A 23701-nucleotide genomic window follows, 5' to 3' on the forward strand; every position below is an offset into this window, starting at 1 on the left:
GGATGTTAGGGAAAATTGGAGGATGTCAGGAGCAACTCTGACATTTGTAGATGTATTGTGCTCTTAAAGCAGCTGAAGAAATTTCTCTGCTGGCAGCTGATACATTGAAACTGTCCAAAACAGTCCATCCAGCTCTTGTCTCTGCCAGGACCCCATGAAAATACTACTGGGACACAGTGTTACATCGTTTTGGATTTAAAGGAAGAAGGAAAAGCTGTATACTATATCTATACGGAATCTAGTTCACAGTCACATATGAAGAAGACTAAGACATATATGTGGAGACAATGATTTTCTTTGAAAGATATACATGTAAATAATTTCTGATACTGGTTCTACTTTTACTACTTCCTCTATTTCAATAAAAAAAATATGTGTCAGGAAATAATGTACATTCTGTGATTGGTGATATAGCTAAGGAATCAGAGAAGCAAGCTGTTATCACATCCACAAAATCAGTGTCATCTGGGTAATGTGGATTCCTGAGTACCTAGATAGCAGAAGCATGCCCTCCCCATGTACTAACTGAACAGCTGCCAGCTTCTGGAGGACATGACTTGTCCTGATAGAACCATATTCTGCATTTCTCACTTCACTGCCCTATATACCATTCTGCTTTACCTAAAGACAGCTCTTTTCCTTCTTCTTGATTTAGCTAATATTCTCAATGCTTTGCTTTCTATAAAACTCATGCAAATAAATGGAAAAATTCTATGTCTCCATGTCCTTTTAAGCAATAACACAGTGCTGCATTCTCAGTGAAGTTCTTTGGGCTCCAGGTGTATCTCAGCCACCCTATCAAAAAAGGAGAGTTAGACCCAGATATAGATGTTTTTAAGTATCATTTAAAAATACTAAAATATTCTTGAAAACCTTAAGAAGTGTGGAGAACATGCAACAAACGATTTCCTGTTATTAAGCTGCATATTATTTTCAATGGCATCATCCCCTTAGGTGGTGTATTATACTTTCAGGGATTATAAAGATGTTTACTTGTTAAAAGATATACAGAAAGGGCTCCAGAAAGGGCTTCCGCTCACTGATCCGTTTTGGTGACCTGTCAGAGATATGAGTGTGGAAAGATTTACCTCCACTAGAATTCTGCTTCCCTTAGAATGCATTCCTGAGCATTTTAAGATGTCGCTCTTCTCAAGAAGTATTTGAATTATAGGCAAGATATAAACTAGTCTTTGGTGGGTCAGATCAGGTGTTTTGGGAATGTTCTTAGGAATTCCCAAACTTTGTTTGTGCAGTTATTTAACAATTACAATTAAAAGTGGGATGGAAGTGGAGGATAAGCTTAGCAAAATCCAGGTCTTTTTAATGTAATGCCTTTACATATAAAATTTCAGAAATAGAGGCTTTGTAATGTCAGTTGAACAGTCTATCTCCTCTCCATATATACAAGAACTCAACGCGCTCAATCATGGGAAGATGCGACAGAAGAACTTGCCCTGGAACATATGACCCAGAGCCCTGGAAATGTTGGAACAGTGTTAAGAAGGTCACTGCCCTTCTCCACGTCCTTAGAAGCGTTGTCTACAAGCTTGCTTTTCCTCTACAGATGAGAGGACATTTTTGTTTCAAGAGGGCTATGAAAGGTACAGGAAAGTTAAAAGGTTTCCAGATTAGGAATTTACTGTGAAATATGAGATCTAAACATTTGAACACTTCAAAGAAAAGCAGAGTGAAGTAGCCATGTTATCTCTGGTGTGTGTCTGTGTGTGCGTGCATGCATGCATGCTCAGTCGTCACTTCAGTCATGTCCGGCTCTTTTGCAGCCCCCAGTGGACTGTAGCCCATCAGGCTGCTCTGTCCATGAGATTATCCCAGCAAGGATACTGGAGTGGGTTGCTTTTTCCTTTCCAGGGGCTCTTCCTGACCCAGGAATCGAACTGAACCTGTATCTCCTGTGGCTACTGCATTGGCAGGCAGATTCTTTACCACTTGAGCCAGCTGGGAAGCCCCTCTTTTGTGTCCATGATTCTACAAATGTAATGTGGATTAAAAATTATGAGGAGTGGAAGAAGTAGTTGTAAGAATGCCTCCTCCTAGGTTAAGCCCCAATCTCAAAGTTCCTGAAGCCAAAGAACCTACCATTTTAATCAGCATCCCAGGTGATTCTAGAGTAAGTCCAGAGAAAACACCTTGAAAACATTAAGGTAACAAGAACATAATTAAGATTTCATGTGAATTGAATTTATTCAGAACTTAAAAACTCCAAGGAAAACTTGAAGTAACTTGGTCAAAATTCATGTTTATTATGACTATTATCTTTTCTGTAAACAAGCTCCTTCAGGTATTTATTCAAATATCATCTTATTGGTTCAGTTCAGTTCAGTCGCTCAGTCATGTCTGACTCTTTGGAACCCCATGGACTGCAGCACGCCAGGCCTCCCTGTCCATCACCAACTCCCCGAGCTTACTCAAAACTCGTCCATTGAGTCAGTGATGCCATCCAACCATCTCATCCTCTGTTGTCCCCTTCTCCTCCCGCCTTCATTCTTTCCCAGCATCAGGGTCTTTTCAAATGAGTCAACTCTTCGCATCAGGTGGCCAAAGTATTGGAGTTTCAGCTTCAACATTAGTCCTTCCAATGAATATTCAGGACTGATTTCCTTTAGGATGGACTGGTTGGGTCTCCTTGCAGTTCAAGGGACTCCCAAGAGTCTTCTCCAACACCACAGTTCAAAAGCATCAATTCTTTGGCTCTCAGCTTTCTTTATAGTCCAATTCTCACATCCATACATGACTACTGGAAAAACCATAGCCTTGACTAGATGGACCTTTGTTGGCAAGCCTTATTGGTTAAGCCTTCTCAATATACAAAATTGCAATCCATTCACTTCCCAGTCTTTCCTACTCAGTGTAATCTACTTTTCAACACAGCACGTATTGCCCCCTAGCATATTATGTATTTCCTTGGGTTTTTCTTTGTCTCTCTCCCTGCCCCCTTCATTATAGCTAAGTCTGTGAGGCAAAGGCTTTGTTTTGTTCAATGCTGTGTCCCCAGTGCCTCCAAGTTATCTGGAATGTAACAGATATTTGCTAAGCGATTTTTGCATGAGTCGATGAACTTGTTCATCATCTTAGCTCTCTCCTGACTTATTTTTGTGAGAGTGATTTACCATTGTGAGATGTACTGAAAATATTACGTAGGTGAAAAAAAACGACTTGGATGAGAGTTTTCAAAAAGAAAAGGAAGTCATTAATAAATGTCATTCTAGGGTAATTCTACGGGGTAGTGCTAGAAAAGATGTCTAAATTCCCCTTTTTACAAACAAGAAACTAGGGAAGTTATGTAAGACCAAAGGAAAAGAGGACCATGTATGGAAACACATAGACAAAGCCAGTGATGTATTATACTGTTAAATAGATATACAGATAGCCCCTCATTCATGATTTTTCACCTTTTGATGGTGGGATGTGATACGCATTCAGTAGGAACCACACTTAGGATTTTGAATTTCAATCTTTTTCTGGGCTAGAGAAATGCAGTTACTCCCTTGTGATGCTGGGCAGTGGTCCACAGCTCCCAACCAGCCACACAATCGTGAGGGTGGGCAATTGTGATACAGCCATTCTGTACCCATAAAACCATCTTGATTTTACTTTCAGTACAGCAGGCTTTGCATGAGATGATTTTGCCCAAATTTTGGCTAATGTGTTGTGAGCACATTTAAGGTAGACTAGGTTAAGCAATGATGTTCGACAGGTTAGGTGTATGAAATACGTTGTCAATTTAACAGTATTTTCAACTTGCAATGGGTTTATCAGAATGTAACCTGCTCATCATCAGTCAAGGATGCTCTGTATTGATTTGCTTGATGTTGAGACAGAGGAAAGAAGTAAAATAAAATATCAAAGACTATTAAAGATAGTACAAATGATATGTTTAGAACATCTATGGTAACTAGAAAATGTGACCCTTGGTACACTTTTCAAATGCTTGAAACTGGGTGAGTGGTAATGTTTAACTCAACTGTACTGTTCAACTTTACAGTTTTGAATGGAGTCAGGAGACACTTTTTTGGCCAAAAACTTATTTTTAAAGAACAGCATATTCTTTCTAAAAAGTTTTCAAACATATTCAGTCTTAATATTTTAAGTATCAATTATATTGACTGCTCTATAGATTAATTTCTAGTCCATTTAGCTCATTTACCAGACAATCTTTGTTTTTTTAGTTTCATGAATTTCTTAAATCCCCTTCTGTGAGTTAGTTCACAGCCTGTTTTCCCCTTGCTTCTGCCATTATATTATGTTCCTCCGTTCTGTCAAGCTCACCATTTCCTGTTATTGATTTTCCATAAATTCCTCATAACAGATCTTACAGCAGAGTGCCTTTGAGAAAAGTATCTTAAAATTATAACAAATATTTTACAAGTGGTTTCTTGTAGCCAGTTTTTTTTTTTCCATGTATAGAATTCATTCATCATTGATTTTGCTTTGTTTACCATCTCACATTCTTTTTTTTTTTTTTTTTTGGTCTTCATGTTCATAACTTTAATAACCAAATATGCATTCCAATATTTATTCTCTTTTTCTTCCATAGTAATAGCCTCCAATTAAAATAAATAAATTTAAATTTAAAAAAAATTGGGGTGCTATAACCATCTCACATTCTTATTCCTTAAGTTACTGGTCTGTCGAGGTACTAAGATCCTCTAATCTGCTTGTTCTGCATATTTCTGTAAACTTCAGATGTTTATGTAATTGACCTCAGCCCACGGCCCCACAGGGTGACTGTTCTGGAATGAACATTCACAGAGGTGTATCTGTCTTTTGTGTAGGTCCCAGAATGTACAGTAAAAAGCAAGACGGAGCGGTGCATATCAGAACCTATAATATTTCTCATGTGGATTGTTTCTAAATTTTCGAAAGGACAGAGAGAGAGAAAAGCATGAGCTCTAAGCAGTTAGAGTGAGGAAGGTAGGGATGAAACTAAGATTTGACAGAGGTATGGGTAAGAGTAGAAAAGGCATTTCTCACCTTCATACTTTCATCCTAAGTGAAAATTAATTTTCTTAGAGGGGTAAAACAGAAAGAAATATCTAAACAATTAAGCTTATATTCTATTTCTTTTCTAACTTTCTTGTAACCTGTTATGAATTATAATTATGAAATATTAATCCTATCATCAGTATCCTGTGCTGTTTTATATAGAGATTGACCTTAATCTCACTTGTCCATTCCTAAAGAAACAAGCTCAATACAGAGGACCTGTAATTTCAAGGTTTTATGCTTATTGCCTATATCTAGTGTACACACGCCCATGCCCTTCATTGTCATATTCCAAGGATAATTTTTCTATAAATTGCCTTGAGTTCTTTTGAATAGAACTCTAGATATATATAAAATAACTTTATGATACAATATTGTATTTCTGCTGAGGACTTGTTAGGAAGTCAGAAGCTGTGTCAGAATTTCAGGTAAAACTAGAAAGGGTCTCATAGGACAGAGAAAGAAACAAATTTGAGATGCCATCACCTCTTCATTTCATGAACATCTACATATCTCTGCCTCACGTAGTGACTAGATAAGGACCCACTTCTTCCATGGAACTTGCTGTAACACAGGCCATGATGCTCTGTCCATCATTTGTCCCCTAAAAAATAAATTATGACTAGCTATATTTCTTTTGAGCATGTCTCTATTGTTATATGAACATTCCACATGTTCCTCATCAATCTCTATAAGACTATACCCCATTTCAAGGAAGGGAATGTTTTTATGCTCTGAGAGCATGGTTTATAGGTATGAGTGTCTTATTAGAAGAAAGATATCTTAGAGATCTGGTCTATGAGGGATTCTGAAGAATGGTAACAGTGCTAACATATGGGAGTTAGTCAAATCCCAATTAAAATGCTAATAAAATTGGGATCAGTTCAGTTTGGTCACTCAGTCATGTCCGACTCTTTGCGACCCCATGGACTGCAGCACGCCAGGCTTCCCTGTCCATCACCAACTCCTAGAGGTTACTCAAACTCATGTCCATTGAGTTGGTGATGCCATCCAACCAGCTCATCCTCTGTCATCCCCTTCTCCTCCCACCTTCAGTCTTTCACAGCATCAGGGTCTTTTCCATTGAGTCAGTTCTTCACATCAGGAGGCCAAAGTATTGGAGTTTCAGCTTCAGCATCAGTCCTCTCAAGGAATATTCAGGACTGATTTCCTTTAGGATGGACTGGTTGGATTCCTTGCAGTCCAAGGGATAGATTTCACCAACTTTAGAATAATGAGCCAAAGTTTTTTTTTTTTTTTTTCTTTTTCTAATATAATTCTAGAATGAACATAGTGAATAGTACTTAGAGAGGCAATGTTTCCCAAAGAACTTGCCTAGATTTTGAAGATATTGCTTTGCCAGATCTACCCCAGTAATTATCTATTTGAAAACAAGACTGAGGGCAAGTTCATAGCTGGCAATCACTGAAGGAGCTTGTCCACCTGCGGGAAGGTGCCTGTAGTCTGTTTCAGGACTGGAACTTTCACCTGTCTTGGCTTATTCATCATTTTGATATCAGTGACTTGTTGGATGAGCCCATAGATGTGATGCGTCTTCATCCTGCAGTGACCCAAAGTTTAGAAGAAGTAGTGAGTGTGTGGGATGTCAATATCAGGATTTAGAAATCTTTCCTGAGAGAATACAATGTGTCAAGCTCAGGAGAAAACTACCAAAATATCCCATACACTGTTGGTGTGGGTTATTAGGATTAGGCCACCTATACTGGAGAGGCAAAGTTCCGCTTTGTTCTGTGCATGCCGCTCAGGTGGATGTTTTCCTAGGCACACCGTAAAGTAAGCACTCCAGAAGATGAGTGTCATGGAGAATGAGAGAACTTGAAAGCAGCAGAGTATGTTTAATAGAAAAGACAAGAGGATCTGTGGATAGCTAAAGATATCACAGAGAAGAATTACTAGGCTAGTTTCAAAGGGAACGATAAGGCCCCATGAATGTGACAGAAAAACCAAAAGTAAAACATTCCATCAATCAGAGCTCTTCAAAACTGTGTGCCCGGTGGATTATCCAATGTGGAAAACTCATTGTGTCATCCTGAAGGTCATCGTGGCTACTCAGTACATAATTATTAAACTAAATAAAAATTTAGCATGTTTCCCCCATAGCTTTATTAGATGTGGTTCTATAGAACTATGCTCTGTTGGTTAAGAAAATATTGCAAGTCCACAGACTCTCTGGAAATGCTCTTGTCTTTTAGAAGCTACACCCCTGGAAACGGAATAGGACATGGCAAGGAGGGTGCCTAATACAGAATGTTTTACTGTGATTTAACTACTACAAGTATTTCTTAAAGGAAATAATCCAGAAGTTAGTATTTTAGAGAAAAAAATCAAATAGAAATCATAAAAGTATAAACCATGTTGTATATGAAAATAAAGTATAAATATAAAAGTATAGACTGTGTTGTAAATTAAACTTTCATTTATAATTTTAAAAAATGAAATATGGGTTATGATATTTGGAATAGATGTAAGTTTTCTTGAGTAGAATTTCATTAAATGAGCCATTAAAACTATGAGGAAGGACATGCAAATTTTTATGCAAAACAGAGGTGGAATCTTTAAAGTATCTTACTGCGAGACAAGAAATGTGCCATTCCGTTTGCATTTCACGGAATACTTCAGTTTTTTAATACACCTACTCAAGATAATTTATTCTTTTTCTTCTTACTTTTAGGGTACTTTGAATCCCTATTGTGTGTTATGGGATGACTCAAAAACGTAAGTGACAGATGTTTCCTTACATTACTTTGGACTAAATATTCAAAGCACGTTAAGTTATTTCAGCTGCCTTCTAGTCCACAGGAATATGATAAGTTAGTGGGATAGAGTTACACTCATTGAGAAGAGTCTCCTTTTTGAAGGTGCAAGACAGCATGATGAATGTGTTTGTGTGTGTGATGATGCCATCAGGTTATATCCCAAGATAGGACTGCATTACCTCATGTGTAAGGCACATTGCAATGTGAATTCCATGAGGTTTTGAAAAAAGCTCTACTGTTTTAAAATTATAGTAGCTCAAATGCTATTTCAACATTTTGCCCTAGTGATTCTGCTTAGCATTGCAGAATAAAATAGCAATCTCTATGGTCATTTAGCCAATACATTACTTGCATAACCTTGAATCTATTATCAGAGTAATGCAATATTTATATGGCCCTTCAAAGTGTTTTCTTATGAAAATGTTGAGTGACATTTAATTTTCTTTTTCTATATTTTATGAATTCAGGAAGACAAAAGAAAATAATTTCAATAAATAAGGATGAATCATTCTTTCATGTATTGCTTTGTTTGTACAAGTACTTGCAATATATCTGGTCAAAATCATCTTAATCTCATTGGTAATGCTATGAGATTTTAAGGTCTCAAAGAGCAGAAAAATCCATGATTAAGGCTTAATTAGACTCCCATACTTTAAGTACTTGTGTGCATTTTTTTCAGTGTAGTAGCCAGATTATACAATCTTCTTTTTCTTTGTTTTGCATGGAGGAGAAATTAATGTCAATCAATCTCAAAAAGTAGTACCACGTGTATGCTGTCAGTTAACACACCACATTCTATGTATTCTAAGAATTTTCCCAGTGTTCTCCCCGCTTAATTGGATGTGTATTCAGGGTTTTATGATGTTGCTTGTCTCCTATTTGTAGTTATTGGAGAGTTTAGAAGAGGGATGTTCTTAGATTTCTAGGTAAAAAACAAACCTATTGGAAATGTGCTAATTCTTAGGAGAGTGATGCAGGTTAAAATAGTGGGTGAAAAATCAATGATATGAATCATGTTTTTTCTTTCCTTTTTTCTTTTCAGTGGTATGAATCATGTTTGTTTGTTTTTTTTCTTTAGAGTCAGATATTCTAGGATCCTCTTTTCCTAGGAACCTTAGTACATAAAGAGAGTCTCAACTTGCCCTGGTAATAACATGAGTTGGATGCTCTCATTGATGTGATTTTTTTTTTTTTTTTTTTTTTTGCTTTTTAAAACCACATGAAGAAATCTACTGTAGTAAAATTTCTGCAAGATTTCCTCTTTACCAGTAGCCAGAGAAGATGTTCATAGTATATTCTAAGTCACTGTTTAGTATGTTGTATAGCCAAGGGGAATATAAAAGTCTACCAAAAAAAAACTAATTGTTTTCTACTCAAGAAAAGCATGCCATCTTACACACATGATTATAGGCATTTGCATATCTCCATGAATAATAACCAACTTTTGTTTAGTTTCATTATCTTTTTAGTGGATAGAATATGTTTCTATATTGATCCAAGTAGGAGAATGCATTGGTTATTCCAAAAGATCTTTGGGACTTACAGGAATATTATAGAAAACATGGCATTCCCTTATTTTTTGTTTCTCTTGGTTTGTTTTCTCAGTTTTTCTAAGGTGTTAAGTTTAATTTATGGAACTATTGGTGCTTGAGGTCAGCACTGAGTTTACAAATCAATCACATTTTACTTTCTCTAACATCTGCTGACTCTTATCCATCACAAAGAACATGTCTTGGTTTTACAAACCTCAACTTTGTAGTTGTCCTTGAAGAAAACTATTCAGTGAGAGGTGTGTTTAGCTGCCTTTCAAATCATCTTATCTCCAGAGATCAGTGCAGTTCATATTTCCTTGATGTATCTGAAGAATGATCAAAAATCTTTCCTCTGTGACAGAAATTCCATCCTGTCATACTTTTTAACAGACTGCTTCATCATTAAATTGTTTTTCTGGGTGAATTTGAAACAATGAAGGTTAAGACAAATTTTTGTTTGTTTTTTCACATCTGTTCTTCTATTTTGATAATGTTCACATACACAATAGTTTTATCGATGCAGTTATGTTAATTTTGAGTATAAGACACCAAGCATAGTTAATAATGAAGAGATATGGCTCATTTTTTTAATCAGAAAAGCATTGATCTAAATGATGCTTTCAAGACTGCAGTAGCACAGTTGAAATTAGAATTCATTTTTTAAATTTTGGTGTAGTAATCAGATTACCTTAAATTTTTATTAAGAAGTATTTGACATGTAACGTTATGGTAGTATCAGGTATGAAACGTAATGATACCATATTTGTTTACACTGCTAAGTGACCATCATCAAAACTCTAGTTACTATCTGTCAGCAATGTTGTTTTGTTTTTTAGTCACTAAGTAATGTGTGACTCTTTTGTGACCCCATAGAAGGTAGCCCACCAGGCTCCTCTGTCCATGGAATTTCCCAAGCAAGAATACTGGAGTGGGTTGCAATTTCTTTCTCCAGGGGATCTTCCATGCCCAGGAATCGAACCCATGTCTCCTGCTTAGAAATATATTCTTTATCTCCAAGCCATCTGGGAAGCCATCTGTCACCATTATATAGTTGCAAACTTTTTTTTCTTATGATGAGAAAGTGGGATGAAGAAAGTAGGGAAAACCACTAGACCACTCAGGTATGACCTAAATCAAAATCCTTATGATTATACAATGGAAGTGAGAAATAGATTCAAGGGATTAGATCTGATAGACAGAGTGCCTGAAGAACTATGGATGGAGGTTTGTGACATTGTATAGGAGGCAGTTATCAACAACATCCCTAAGAAAAAGAAATGCGAAAAGGCAAAGTGGTTGTCTGAGGAGGCCTTACAAATAGCTGAGAAAAGGAGAAGCTAAAGGCAAAGGAGAAAAGGAAAGATATACCCATTTGAATGCAGAGTTCCAAGGAATAGCAAGGAGAGATAAGAAAGCCTTCCTCAGTGATCAATGCAAAGAAATACAGGAAAACAATAGAATGGGAAAGACCAGAGATCTCCTCAAGAAAATTAGAGACACCAAGGGAACATTTTATGCAAAGATGAGCACAATAAAGGATAGAAATGGTATGGACCTAACAGAAGCAGAAGATATTAAGAAGAGATGGCAAGACTACACAGAAGAACTATACAAAAAATATCTTTATGACCCAGATAACCATGATGCTGTGATCATTCACCTAGATAGAGGCAGACATCCTGGAATGGAAGTCAAGTGGGCCTTAGGAAGCATCACTATGAACAAAGCTAGTGGAGGTGATGGAATTCCATTGAGCTCTTTCAAATTCTAAAAGATGATGCTGTGAAAGTGCTGCACTCAATATGCCAGCAAATTTGGAAAACTCAGCAGTGGCCACAGGACTGGAAAAGGTCAGTTTTCATTCAAATCCCTAAGAAAGGCAATGCCAAAGAATGTTGAAACTACCACTCAATTGCACTCATCCCACACACTAGCAAAGTAATTCTCAAAATCCTCCAAGCCAGGCTTCAACAGTACATGAACCATGAACTTCCAGATGTTCGAGCTGGATTTAGAAAAGGCAGAGGAACCAGAGATCAAATTGCCAACATCTGCTGAATCATCGAAAAAGCAAGAGAGTTCCAAAAAGCATTTACTTTTGCCTTATTGGCTATGCTAAAGCCTTTGACTGTGTGGATCACAACAGACTGGAAAATTCTTAAAGAGATGGGAATACCAGTCCACCTTACCTGCCTCCTGAGAAATCTGTTTTCAGGTCAAGATGCCACAGTTAGAACAGGACGTGAAAAAACAGACTGGTTCCAAATAGGAAAATGAATACGTCAGTGCTGTATAACTCTGCTTATCTAACTTATATGCAGAGTACATCATGCAAAATGCCAGGCTGGATGAAGCACAAGCTGGAATCAAGATTGCTTGGAGAAATATCAATAACCTCAATTACGCAGATGACAACCCCCTTATGGCAGAAAGTAAAGAAGAACTAAAGAGCCTCTTGATGAAAGTGAAAGAGGAGAGTGAAAAAGTTGGCTTAAAACTCATCATTCAGAAAACTAAGATCACAGCATCCGGTCGCATCACTTCATGGCAAATAGATGGGGAAACAATGTAAACAGTGACAGACTGTTTTCTGGGGCTGCAAAATCACTGAAGATGGTGACTACAGCCATGAAATTAAAAGGCACTTGCTTCTTTGTGGCTGACCCAAGGAATAACTTGAAAATACTTTGCTCACATCACAAAAAGGCTTATTTTAGTTACAAAAACGTTTGTTTTTACACTTGTGTGATTAATAATTTGCACATTTTTGGTACTACTCCAAATTTGGATTTTGGGGTATTGAATCTTGTGTTGATGACATTCCCTAGAAAATCCATAAGTCTTCCTTTCATCTGAAGCTATAATATTTATCCTGTTCTCAGCAACACCATTTGTTGCTAACAGGTCTGTGAAATATTATGTTTGTTCTCAGAAAATGTTTTAGAGATTCGTTTTTTTCTTTATTTTATTTCAGTTGATTTATAGTATATTAGTTTCAGTAGTACAGCATAGTGATACAACATTTTGTGACTGTACTCAATTAAAATTGATTCCCTGGTGGCTCAGAGGTTAAAGTGTCTGCCTGGAATGTAGGAGACCCGGGTTCAATCCCTGGGTTGGGAAGATCCCCTAGAGAAGGAAATGGCAACCCACTCCAGTACTATTGCTTGGAGAATCCCATGGAGGGAGGAGCCTGGTCAGCTACAGTCCATGGGGTCAGGAACAGTCGGACACAACTGAACGACTTCACTTTCACTTTCAATTAAAATTTATTATAAAATAATGGCAGTATTTCCCTGTACTGTACAAAATGTTCTTGTTACTTATTATTTTGTACACAATAGTTTGTGTCTCTTAATCTTGTACCCCAATTTTGTAGTCCTCTCATCCCTCTTCTCACTGGTAACTACTAGTTCTCTGTATCTGTGAGTCTCAGTCATATGCATATAATTGGATTTTTTTTTTATATTTCATATATAAATGAAAACAGAGTTGTTTGACTAATTTCACTAAGCATAATGCCTTCTAAGTTCCACTCACATTGTTGCAAATGGCAAATGTCCTTTTTCATGGCTGAGTAATATTTCAGTATTTCATTGTTCACATCTTTATCCATTCATCTGTCAATGAACTTGTTGCAGTTGTTTAGTTGCTAAGTCATGTCCAATTCTTTGCAACCCAAAGGACTGTATCCCACCAGGATCCTCTGTCCATGCAATTTCCCAGGCAAGAATACTGGGGTGGGTTTCCATTTTCTTCTCCAGGGGATCTTCCCAACCCAGGAATCAAACCTGTGTCTCCTACACTGGCAGGCAGACTCTTTACCACTGAACCATCAGGGAGGCCCTTGATGTGTATGTAGGTTGCTTCTATGTCTCAGCTATTATTTATATTGTTGCTATGAACATTTGTGGTGCAAGTATCTTCAAATTAGTATTTGGGGCTTTTTTTTTTTTTTTTTATATATACCTAGGAGTGAAATTGTGGGATCATGTGGTAGTCTTATTTTTAGATTTTGGAGGAACTTCCATACTGTTTTCCATAGTTTCTATACCACCTTACATTTCTACAACAGTGTGCTAGGATTCCCTTTTCTTTACATTCTTACCAGTATTTGTTATTTGTAGACTTTTTGATGATAACCATTTTGAGAGGTGTGAGGTGATGATACCATATTTTAGTTTCGATTTTCATTTTTCTAATAAATAGTGATGTTATGTGCCTGTTGGCCATCTATTTTTTTTTTTTTTAAATGTCTATCCAGGTCTTCTACTCATTTTTAAATTGTTAGCTTTTAAAAATAGAATTGTGTGAGTTATTTATATACTTTAGAAATGGACACCTTATCGGTCACATCACTTGCAAATATGTTCTCCCGTTCCATAGGTTGTCATTTTGTTTTGTCAGTGGTTTCCTTTCCTGTGCAAACACATTTAAGGTTGATTATTAATAGATTACATTTATTTATTTTCCTTTTTGTTTCTTTTTCCTTAGTAGACAGATCAAAAAAAATATTGCTATAATTTATGTCAGAGTGTTATACCTGTGTTCTTTTCCAGGAGTTCTATGGCTTCAGACCTTATAGTTGGGTCTTAATGCATTGTGAGATTATTTTTGTACATAGTATGATAAAATGTTCTAGTTTCATATTTTTACACTTAGCTGTCAGGCTTTCAAAGGAGGAGTTATTGAAGCAACTGTCTTTCCTCCACTGTATATTTTTCATTCTTTTGTTGTGTATTAATTGACCATATGTTCCTGAGTTTGTTTCTTCTGTTCCATTAATCTGCATGTTTATTTTTGTGTAAGTATCAGGCTGTTTTGACTACTGTAGGTTTGTATTATTATCTGAATTCAGGGACCATGATAACTTTAGCTTTGTTGTTTTCTCTCAAGATTCCTTTGGCAATTCAGGATTTTTTTTGTTGTTGTTGTTTAATATGAATTTTAGGATTATTTCTTCTAGTTCTGTGAAAAATTTGATTTTGGTAGGTATGACATTTAATCTGTAGATTTCATTGGATACTGTGGCAATTTTAACAATACTTCCAATCCAAGAACATGAAGTATACTTCCATTTCTTTGTATCATCTTTATTTTCCTTAATCAATATATTGTAGTTTTCAGAGTCTAGGTGCTAAATTTATTTCTTTTTGAGGATAATTTAAATGAAATTATTTTACTGCTTCCTCTTTTAAATAGTTTACTATAGCCTTCTATCCTGCAGCTTTACTGAATTTGTTTATTAATGCTTATAGATTTTTTGGTGGAAACATTAGGGCTTTCTATGTATATCATCATAACATCAGCAAATAGTTGACAGCTTTACCTCTTTTCTTCCAATTTACATGTCTCTTATTTCCTTTTCTTGTCTCATGAAGTAATTAGGATTTCTGGTACTGTGTTAAATAGATATTGTAAGAGTAGGCATCCTTCTCTTATTCCTAATTTTAGGGGAAAGGCTTTTCATCACTGAGTGTTACCTGTGGATTTACCGTAATTTGCCCTTATTATGTTGAGATATGCTCCCTCTATATCCACTCTGAGTTTTTATCATGAATGGATTCTGAAGTTTGTCAAATGATTTTTCTGTGTCCATTGAAATAATCATGTAATTTTTACCCTTCTTTTTGTTGATGTTGTCTATCACATGGGTTAATTTGTGAATATTGAACTGTCCTATGATCCTTGAATAAATCCAAAATTGATCATGGTGTGCCATACTTTTTATATATTGTTGAATTTGGCTTACTAATATTTTGCTTTTACATCTATATTCATTGCAGGTATTACTCTTTAAGTTTCTGCTTTTGTAGTATCTTTGCCTGGTTTTGATATGAAGTGGACGGAGAAGCCTGGTAGGCTGCAGTCCATGGGGTCGCTAAGAGTTGGGCACGACTGAGTGACTTCACTTTCACTGTTCACTTTCATGCATTGGAGAAGGAAATGGCAACCCACTCCAGTATTCTTGCCTGGAGAATCCCAGGGACAGAGGAGCCTAGTGGGCTGCCATCTATGGGGTCGCACAGAGTTGGACACGACTGAAGTGACTTACCAGCAGCAGCAGCAGCATAGAATGAATTGGAGAGTGTTCTGTGCTCTTCAGTTTTTCTGGAATACTTTAAGCAGGATAAGTATTAGTTTTTCTTTATATGTGTGGTAGAATTCACCTGTGAAGATGTCCAGATCTAGATTTTTGTTTGCTGGGAATGTTTTTTTAACTGCAAATTTAATTTCATTATTGGTAATTGGTCTGTGCAAATTGTCTGTTTCTTCTTGTTTCATTCTTGGTAAGTGTTTGTCTCTGGAAATTTGTTCATCCCTTCTATGTTGTCCAATTTGTTGGTGTATGTTCTCATAATTTTTGTATTTTTGTAATATTGGTTACTCTTCCTCTTTTATATCTTACTTTGTTTGATTCCTTTCTCATTTCTTCTTGGTGAGATAGCTAAAAATTTCTCATTTTTTAAATCCTTTTAAGAAACCAACTCTTGGATTCGTTTATTTTTATTTCTTCTTTCTTCTTTTTTGTCTCTATTTTTTTTAATTCTTCTCTGATTCTTAAATTTTTATTCTTTTCTGCTGACTTTGGGCTTTATTTGTTCTTATTTTTCTACTTCTTTTAAGTGGTAGGTTAGGTTATTTATTTGAGGGATTTTTGTTTGTTTCTTGAGGTAGGTGTTTTTGTTTTTTTTTTTTTTTTTTTCTTTTTTGTTTTCTGTCAAATATCAACCTGAATCAGCGATAGGTGTACCTTATGTCCCCTCTCTACTGAACCTCCCTCCTATCTCCCTCCCCATCCCACCCTTCTAGGTTGATACGGAGCCACTGTTTGAGTTCTGAGTTCACACCTTCTTGATATGTGCGTGGTATCAGTGTTCAGTTATGTGATTGATTTTTGAATATTTTTTTTTTTATACATGACATTTCACATGTTTCAATGCCATTCTCCCAAATCTTCCCACCCTCTCCCTCTCCCACAGAGTCCATAAGCCTGTTCTATACATCAGTGTCTCTTTTGCTATCTCGTATACAGGGTTATCGTTACCATCTTTCTAAATTCCATATATATGCGTTAGTATACTGTATTGGTGTTTTTCCTTCTGGCTTACTTCACTCTGTATAATAGGCTCCAGTTTCATCCACCTCATTAGAACTGATTCAAATGTATTCTTTTTAATGGCTGAGTAATACTCCATTGTGTATATGTACCATAGCTTTCTTATCCATTCATCTGCTGATGGACATCTAGGTTGCTTCCATGTCCTGGCTATTATAAACAGTGCTGCGATGAACATTGGGGTACACGTGTCTTTTTCCCTTCTGGTTTCCTCAGTGTGTATGCCCAGCAGTGGGATTGCTGGATCATAAGGCAGTTCTATTTCCAGTTTTTTAAGGAATCTCCACAGTATTCTCCATAGTGGCTGTACTAGTTTGCATTCCCACCAACAGTGTAAGAGGGTTCCCTTTTCTCCACACCCTCTCCAGCATTTATTATTTGTAGACTTTTGGATCGCAGCCATTCTGACTGGTGTGAAATGGTATCTCATAGTGGTTTTGATTTGCATTTCTCTGATAATGAGTGATGTTGAGCATCTTTTCATGTGTTTGTTAGCCATCTGTATGTCTTCTTTGGAGAAATGTCTATTTAGATCTTTGGCCCATTTTTTGATTGGGTCATTTATTTTTCTGGAGTTGAGCTGTAGGAGTTGCTTGTATATTTTTGAGATTAGTTGTTTGTCAGTTGCTTCATTTGCTATTATTTTCTCCCATTCTGAAGGCTGTCTTTTCACCTTGCTAATAGTTTCCTTTGATGTGCAGAAGCTTTTAAGTTTAATTAGGTCCCATTTGTTTATTTTTGCTTTTATTTCCAATATTCTGGGAGGTGGGTCATAGAGGATCCTGCTGTGATGTATGTCAGAGAGTGTTTTGCCTATGTTCTCCTCTAGGAGTTTTATGTTTCTGGTCTTACGTTGAGATCTTTAATCCATTTTGAGTTTATTTTTGTATATGGTGTTAGAAAGTGTTCTAGTTTCATTCTTTTACAAGTGGTTGACCAGATTTCCCAGCACCACTTGTTAAAGAGATTGTCTTTAATCCATTGTATATTCTTGCCTCCTTTGTCAAAGATAAGGTGTCCATATGTGCGTGGATTTATCTCTGGGCTTTCTATTTTGTTCCATTGATCTATATTTCTGTCTTTGTGCCAGTACCATACTGTCTTGATAACTGTGGCTTTGTAGTAGAGCCTGAAGTCAGGTAGGTTGATTCCTCCAGTTCCATTTTTCTTTCTCAAAATCGCTTTGGCTATTTGAGGTTTTTTGTATTTCCATACAAATTGTGAAATTATTTGTTCTAGCTCTGTGAAGAATACTGTTGGTAGCTTGATAGGGATTGCATTGAATCTATAAATTCTTTGGGTAGTATACTCATTTTCACTATATTGATTCTTCCAATCCATGAACATGGTATATTTCTCCATCTATTAGTGTCCTCTTTGATTTCTTTCACCAGTGTTTTATAGTTTTCTATATATAGGTCTTTAGTTTCTTTAGGTAGATATATTCCTAAGTATTTTATTCTTTTCGTTGCAATGGTGAATGGAATTGTTTCCTTAATTTCTCTTTCTGTTTTCTCATTATTAGTGTATAGGAATGCAAGGGATTTCTGTGTGTTGATTTTATATCCTGCAACTTTACTATAATCATTGATTAGTTCTAGTAATTTTCTGGTGGAGTCTTTAGGGTTTTCTATGTAGAGGATCATGTCATCTGCAAATAGTGAGAGTTTTACTTCTTCTTTTCCAATTTGGATTCCTTTTATTTCTTCTTCTGCTCTGATTGCTGTGGCCAAAACTTCCAAAACTATGTTGAATAGTAATGGTGAAAGTGAGCACCCTTGTCTTATTCCTGACTTTAGAGGAAATGCTTTCAATTTTTCACCATTGAGGATAATGTTTGCTGTGGGTTTGTCATATATAGCTTTTATTATGTTGAGGTATGTTCCTTCTATTCCTGTTTTCTGGAGAGTTTTTATCATAAATGGGTGTTGAATTTTGTCAAAGGCTTTCTCTGCATCTATTGAGATAATCATATGGTTTTTGTTTTTCAATTTGTTAATGTGGTGTATTACATTGATTGATTTGCAGATATTGAAGAATCCTTGCATCCCTGGGATAAAGCCCACTTGGTCATGGTGTATGATCTTTTTAATGTGTTGTTGGATTCTGATTGCTAGAATTTTGTTTAGGATTTTTGCATCTATATTCATCAGTGATATTGGCCTGTAGTTTTCTTTTTTTGTGGGATCTTTGTCAGGTTTTGGTATTAGGGTGATGGTGGCCTCATAGAATGAGTTTGGAAGTTTACCTTCCTCTGCAATTTTCTGGAAGAGTTTGAGCAGGATAGGTGTTAGCTCTTGTCTAAACTTTTGGTAGAATTCAGCTGTGAAGCCGTCTGGACCTGGGCTTTTGTTTGCTGGAAGATTTTTGATTACAGTTTCAATTTCCCTGCTTGTGATGGGTCTGTTAAGGTTTTCTATTTCTTCCTGGTCGAGTTTTGGAAAGTTGTACTTTTCTAAGAATTTGTCCATTTCTTCCTCGTTGTCCATTTTATTGGCATATAATTGTTGATAATAGTCTCTTATGATCCTTTGTATTTCTGTGTTGTCTGTTGTGATCTCTCCATTTTCATTTCTAATTTTATTGATTTGATTTTTCTCCCTTTGTTTCTTGATGAGTCTGGCTAATGGTTTATCAATTTTATTTATCCTTTCAAAGAACCAGCTTTTCGCTTTGTTGATTTTTGCTATGGTCTCTTTTGTTTCTTTTGCATTTATTTCTGCTCTAATTTTTAAGATTTCTTTCCTTCTACTAACCCTGGGGTTCTTCATTTCTTCCTTTTCTAGTTGCTTTAGGTGTAGAGTTAGGTTATTTATTTGACTTTTTTCTTGTTTCTTGAGGTGTGCCTGTATTGCTATGAACTTTCCCCTTAGGACTGCTTTTACTGTGTCCCACAGGTTTTGGGTTGTTGTGTTTTCATTTTCATTCATTTCTATGCAAATTTTGATTTCTTTTTTGATTTCTTCTGTGATTTGTTGGTTATTCAGCAGGGTGTTGTTCATCCTCCATATGTTGGAATTTTTAATAGTTTTTCTCCTGTAATTGAGATCTAATCTTACTGCATTGTGGTCAGAAAAGATGCTTGGAATGATTTCTATTTTTTTGAATTTACCAAGGCTAGCTTTATGGCCCAGGATGTGATCTATCCTGGAGAAGGTTCCATGTGCGCTTGAGAAAAAGGTGAAATTCATTGTTTTGGGATGAAATGTCCTATAGATATCAATTAGGTCTAACTGGTCTATTGTATCGTTTAAAGTTTGTGTTTCCTTGTTAATTTTCTGTTTAGTTGATCTATCCATAGGTGTGAGTGGGGTATTAAAGTCTCCCACTATTATTGTGTTATTGTTAATTTCTCCTTTCATACTTGTTAGCATTTGTCTTACATACTGCAGTGCTCCCGTGTTGGGTGCATATATATTTATAATTGTTATATCTTCTTCTTGGATTGATCCTTTGATCATTATGTAGTGACCTTCTTTGTCTCTTTTCACAGCCTTTGTTTTAAAGTCTATTTTATCTGATATGAGTATTGCTACTCCTGCTTTCTTTTGGTCCCTATTTGCATGGAAAATCTTTTTCCAGCCCTTCACTTTCAGTCTGTATGTGTCCCCTGTTTTGAGATGGGTCTCTTGTAGACAACATATGTAGGGGTCTTGTTTTTGTATCCATTCAGCCAGTCTTTGTCTTTTGGTTGGGGCATTCAACCCATTTACGTTTAAGGTAATTACTGATAAGTATGATCCCGTTGCCATTTACTTTATTGTTTGGGGTTCGAATTTATACACCATTTTTGTGTTTCCTGTCTAGAGAATATCCTTTAGTATTTGTTGGAAAGCTGGTTTGGTGGTGCAGAATTCTCTCAGCTTTTGCTTGTCTGAGAAGCTTTTGATTTCTCCTTCATACTTAAATGAGATCCTTGCTGGGTACAATAATCTGGGCTGTAGGTTATTTTCTTTCATCATTTTAAGTATGTCTTGCCATTCCCTCCTGGCTTGAAGAGTTTCTATTGAAAGATCAGCTGTTATCCTTATGGGAATTCCCTTGTGTGTTATTTGTTGTTTTTCCCTTGCTGCTTTTAATATTTGTTCTTTGTGTTTGATCTTTGTTAATTTGATTAATATGTGTCTTGGGGTGTTTCGCCTTGGGTTTATCCTGTTTGGGATTCTCTGGGTTTCTTGGACTTGGGTGATTATTTCCTTCCCCAGTTTAGGGAAGTTTTCAACTATTATCTCCACAAGTATTTTCTCATGGTCTTTCTTTTTGTCTTCTTCTTCTGGAACTCCTATGATTCGAATGTTGTAGCGTTTAATATTGTCCTGGAGGTCTCTGAGATTGTCCTCATTTCTTTTAATTCATTTTTCTTTTATTCTCTCTGATTCATTTATTTCTACCATTCTATCTTCTAATTCACTAATCCTATCTTCTGCCTCTGTTATTCTACTATTTGTTGCCTCCAGAGTGTTTTTAATTTCATTTATTGCATTATTCATTATATATTGACTCTTTTTTATTTCTTCTAGGTCCTTGTTAAACCTTTCTTGCATCTTCTCAATCCTTGTCTCCAAGCTATTTATCTGTGATTCCATTTTAATTTCAAGATTTTGGATCAATTTCACTATCATTATTTGGAATTCTTTATCAGATAGATTCCCTATCTCTTCCTCTTTTGTTTGGTTTGGTGGGCATTTATCCTGTTCCTTTATCTGCTGGCTATTCCTCTGTCTCTTCATCTTGTTTAAATTGCTGAGTTTGGGGTGTCCTTTCTGTATTCTGGCAGTTTGTGGAGTTCTCTTTATTGTGGCTTTTCCTCACTGTGTGTGGGTTTGTACAGGTGGCTTGTCAAGGTTTCCTGGTTAGGGAAGCTTGTGTCGGTGTTCTGATGGGTGGAGCTGTATTTCTTCTCTTTGTTCAGTCGCGCTGTGGGGAGGGAGGGAGGGATGCTGCAAACAAATAACACTGGCGTGCGCTCGCACTGCCTCAGCCACACTGGGTCTGCCCCCGCTCACACTGCTCAGGCTCTAGGTTGTTCCGCCGGGAACAATCTGAGGCTGGCCCTGGGTTGCATGTACCTCCCAGGTCCAAGCCGCTCAGGTTCAGGCATTCGGGTAGTCCTCAGAGGCGCAGACTCAGTTGGGCCTGAGTTTTGTGCTCTTCCCAGGTCCGAGCAGCTCAAGTGATGAGGTGTTTGGTGAGCGCCAATGCTGCGACTTATCGCCTCCCCGCCACTCGGTTATTTGGGTGTAAAACCGGTGCACCTTCTCAGGCAGATGTTAACCGTCCAGACCCCCAAAAAGTTTTAGTTAGCAAAGAAGCCTGCTTACAGTTTTATAGATAATGTCTCTCTGGGGCTGCGATTGCCCGCTTCCGGCTCTGGCTGCCTGTCACCGGAGGGGGAAGGTCTGCAGCCGGCTATCTCTGTTCAATTCTTTGTTCCGTGCGCGGGCCTGGCAGTCTTAGGTTAGGGCTGGCTTTTCGCGTGGTAGATATCCCACAGTCTGGTTTGCTAGCCCAAATTATTTCGCTCAGATAGTGCTCAGGGTATTCAGGCCAGATTCTTACTCTAAGCGATGCAGCCCGCGCTGCGCCTCCCTGCCCAGCCCCCGCTTGCTAATGGCACGTGCAGGCGTCTGCGCTGCTTCTCCGCTGGGGGAGTTACCGTAGGACTCGCAATCTTCGAGTTTTAATTGTTTATTTATTTTTTCTTCCTGTTATGTTGCCCTCTGTGCTTCCAAAGCTCGGCACAGATTCGGCAGTGAGAAGGTTTCCTGGTGTTTGGAAACTTCTCTCTTTTTAAGACTCCCTTCCCGGGACGGAACTCCATCCCTCCCTCTTTTGTCTCTTTTTTTGTCTTTTATATTTTTTCCTACCTCCTTTCGAAGAGTTGGATTGCTTTTCTGGGTGCCTGATGTCCTCTGCCGGCATTCAGAAGTTGTTTTGTGGAATTTACTCGACGTTTAAATGCTGTTTTGATGAATTTGTGGGGGAGAAAGTGTTCTCCCCGTCCTACTCCTCCGCCATCTTGGCTCCTCCCACCTGTTTTTGTTATTTAGTAGCTAAGACATATCTGACTCTTTTGTGACCCTCTGAACTGAAGCCTGCCAGGCTTCTCTATCCATGGGATTTTCCAGACAAGAATACTAGCGTGGATTACCATTTCCTTCTGCATTGGCAGGCAGATTCTTTAGTGCTGAGCTACCAAATAAGCCCCTGAGGAAGGCCAACTATGAAGTTCCCTCTTAGAATTGCTTTTGGGCATGCCATATTTTTGGGAAACCATGTTTCCATTTTCATTTGTCTCTGCATGTTTTCTGATTTCACCTTTGATTTCTTCATTGAACCACTGCTTTTTTAGTAGCATGTTGTTTGATCTCCGTATTTCCATTCTTTCCTACTTTTCTTTCTGTAGTCAAATTCTAGTTTTGTATTATTTTCTTTGGGGAAAAGACACTTAATGTAATTTCTATACACTCTAATTTTTTTGTATAATTATTTTTTATTGAAGGATAATTGCTTTATAGAACTTTGCTGCTTCCTGTCAAACCTCAACATGAATCAGACATAGGTATACCTATATCCCCTCCCTTTTGAACCTCCCCCCATCTCCCTACCCATCCCACCCCTCTAGGTTGATACAGAGCCCCTCTTTGAGTTTCCTGAGCCATACAACAAATTCCCGTTGGCTATCTATTTTACATATGGTAATATGTACTCTTTCCATACATCTCACCCTCCCCTCCCCTCTGCCCGTGTCCATAAGTCTATTCTCTGTGTCTTTTTCTCCACTGTTGCCCTGTAAATAAATTCTTCAGCACCATCTTTCTAGATTCTGTATATATGTGTTAGAATATGGTATTTATCTTTCTCTTTCTGACTCACTTCACTCTGTATAGTTTTTTGAGACTTGTTTCGTGGTCTAACATGGTCTGTTTTGGAGAATATTCCATGTACACTTGAGAAGAATGTGTATGCTGCTGGTTCTGGTTGTAAAGTCCTATACATATCTATTAAGTTCAATTGGTCTGTTGTGTCATTTAAGACCATTGTTACCTTATTGATTTTCTACCTGGATGACCTGTCTGTCCATTGATGGCACTGGGGTGCTAAAGTCCCCTATTTTTATTGTACTATTGTAAATTTCTCTCTTTAAGTCTATTAATATTTGCTTTTTATATTTAGCTGTGCCTGTGTTGTGTGCATATATGCTAATGAATGTAACCTTGTCTTTTATTGATCACTTTATTCTTATATAATGCTCTTCTTTGTCTGTT

At 37.1% G+C, this 23701-nt stretch overlaps 1 protein-coding gene across 2 annotated transcripts in view; it reads left to right on the plus strand.

The window, feature by feature from the left end:
- The window catches only part of ADGRB3 (adhesion G protein-coupled receptor B3), an 886492-nt gene that overhangs the window by 510937 nt on the left and 351854 nt on the right, over positions 1 to 23701 (plus strand). For both annotated transcript variants that reach the window (XM_024996868.2, XM_024996869.2), the window contains exon 17: positions 7697 to 7740. In XM_024996868.2, the coding sequence (XP_024852636.1) occupies positions 7697 to 7740 (44 nt within the window). The remainder of the gene's footprint in view (positions 1 to 7696; positions 7741 to 23701) is intronic.

This window comes from Bos taurus, chromosome 9 (genome assembly GCF_002263795.3).
Source record: "Bos taurus isolate L1 Dominette 01449 registration number 42190680 breed Hereford chromosome 9, ARS-UCD2.0, whole genome shotgun sequence".
Classification (NCBI taxonomy): Eukaryota; Metazoa; Chordata; class Mammalia; order Artiodactyla; family Bovidae; genus Bos; species Bos taurus.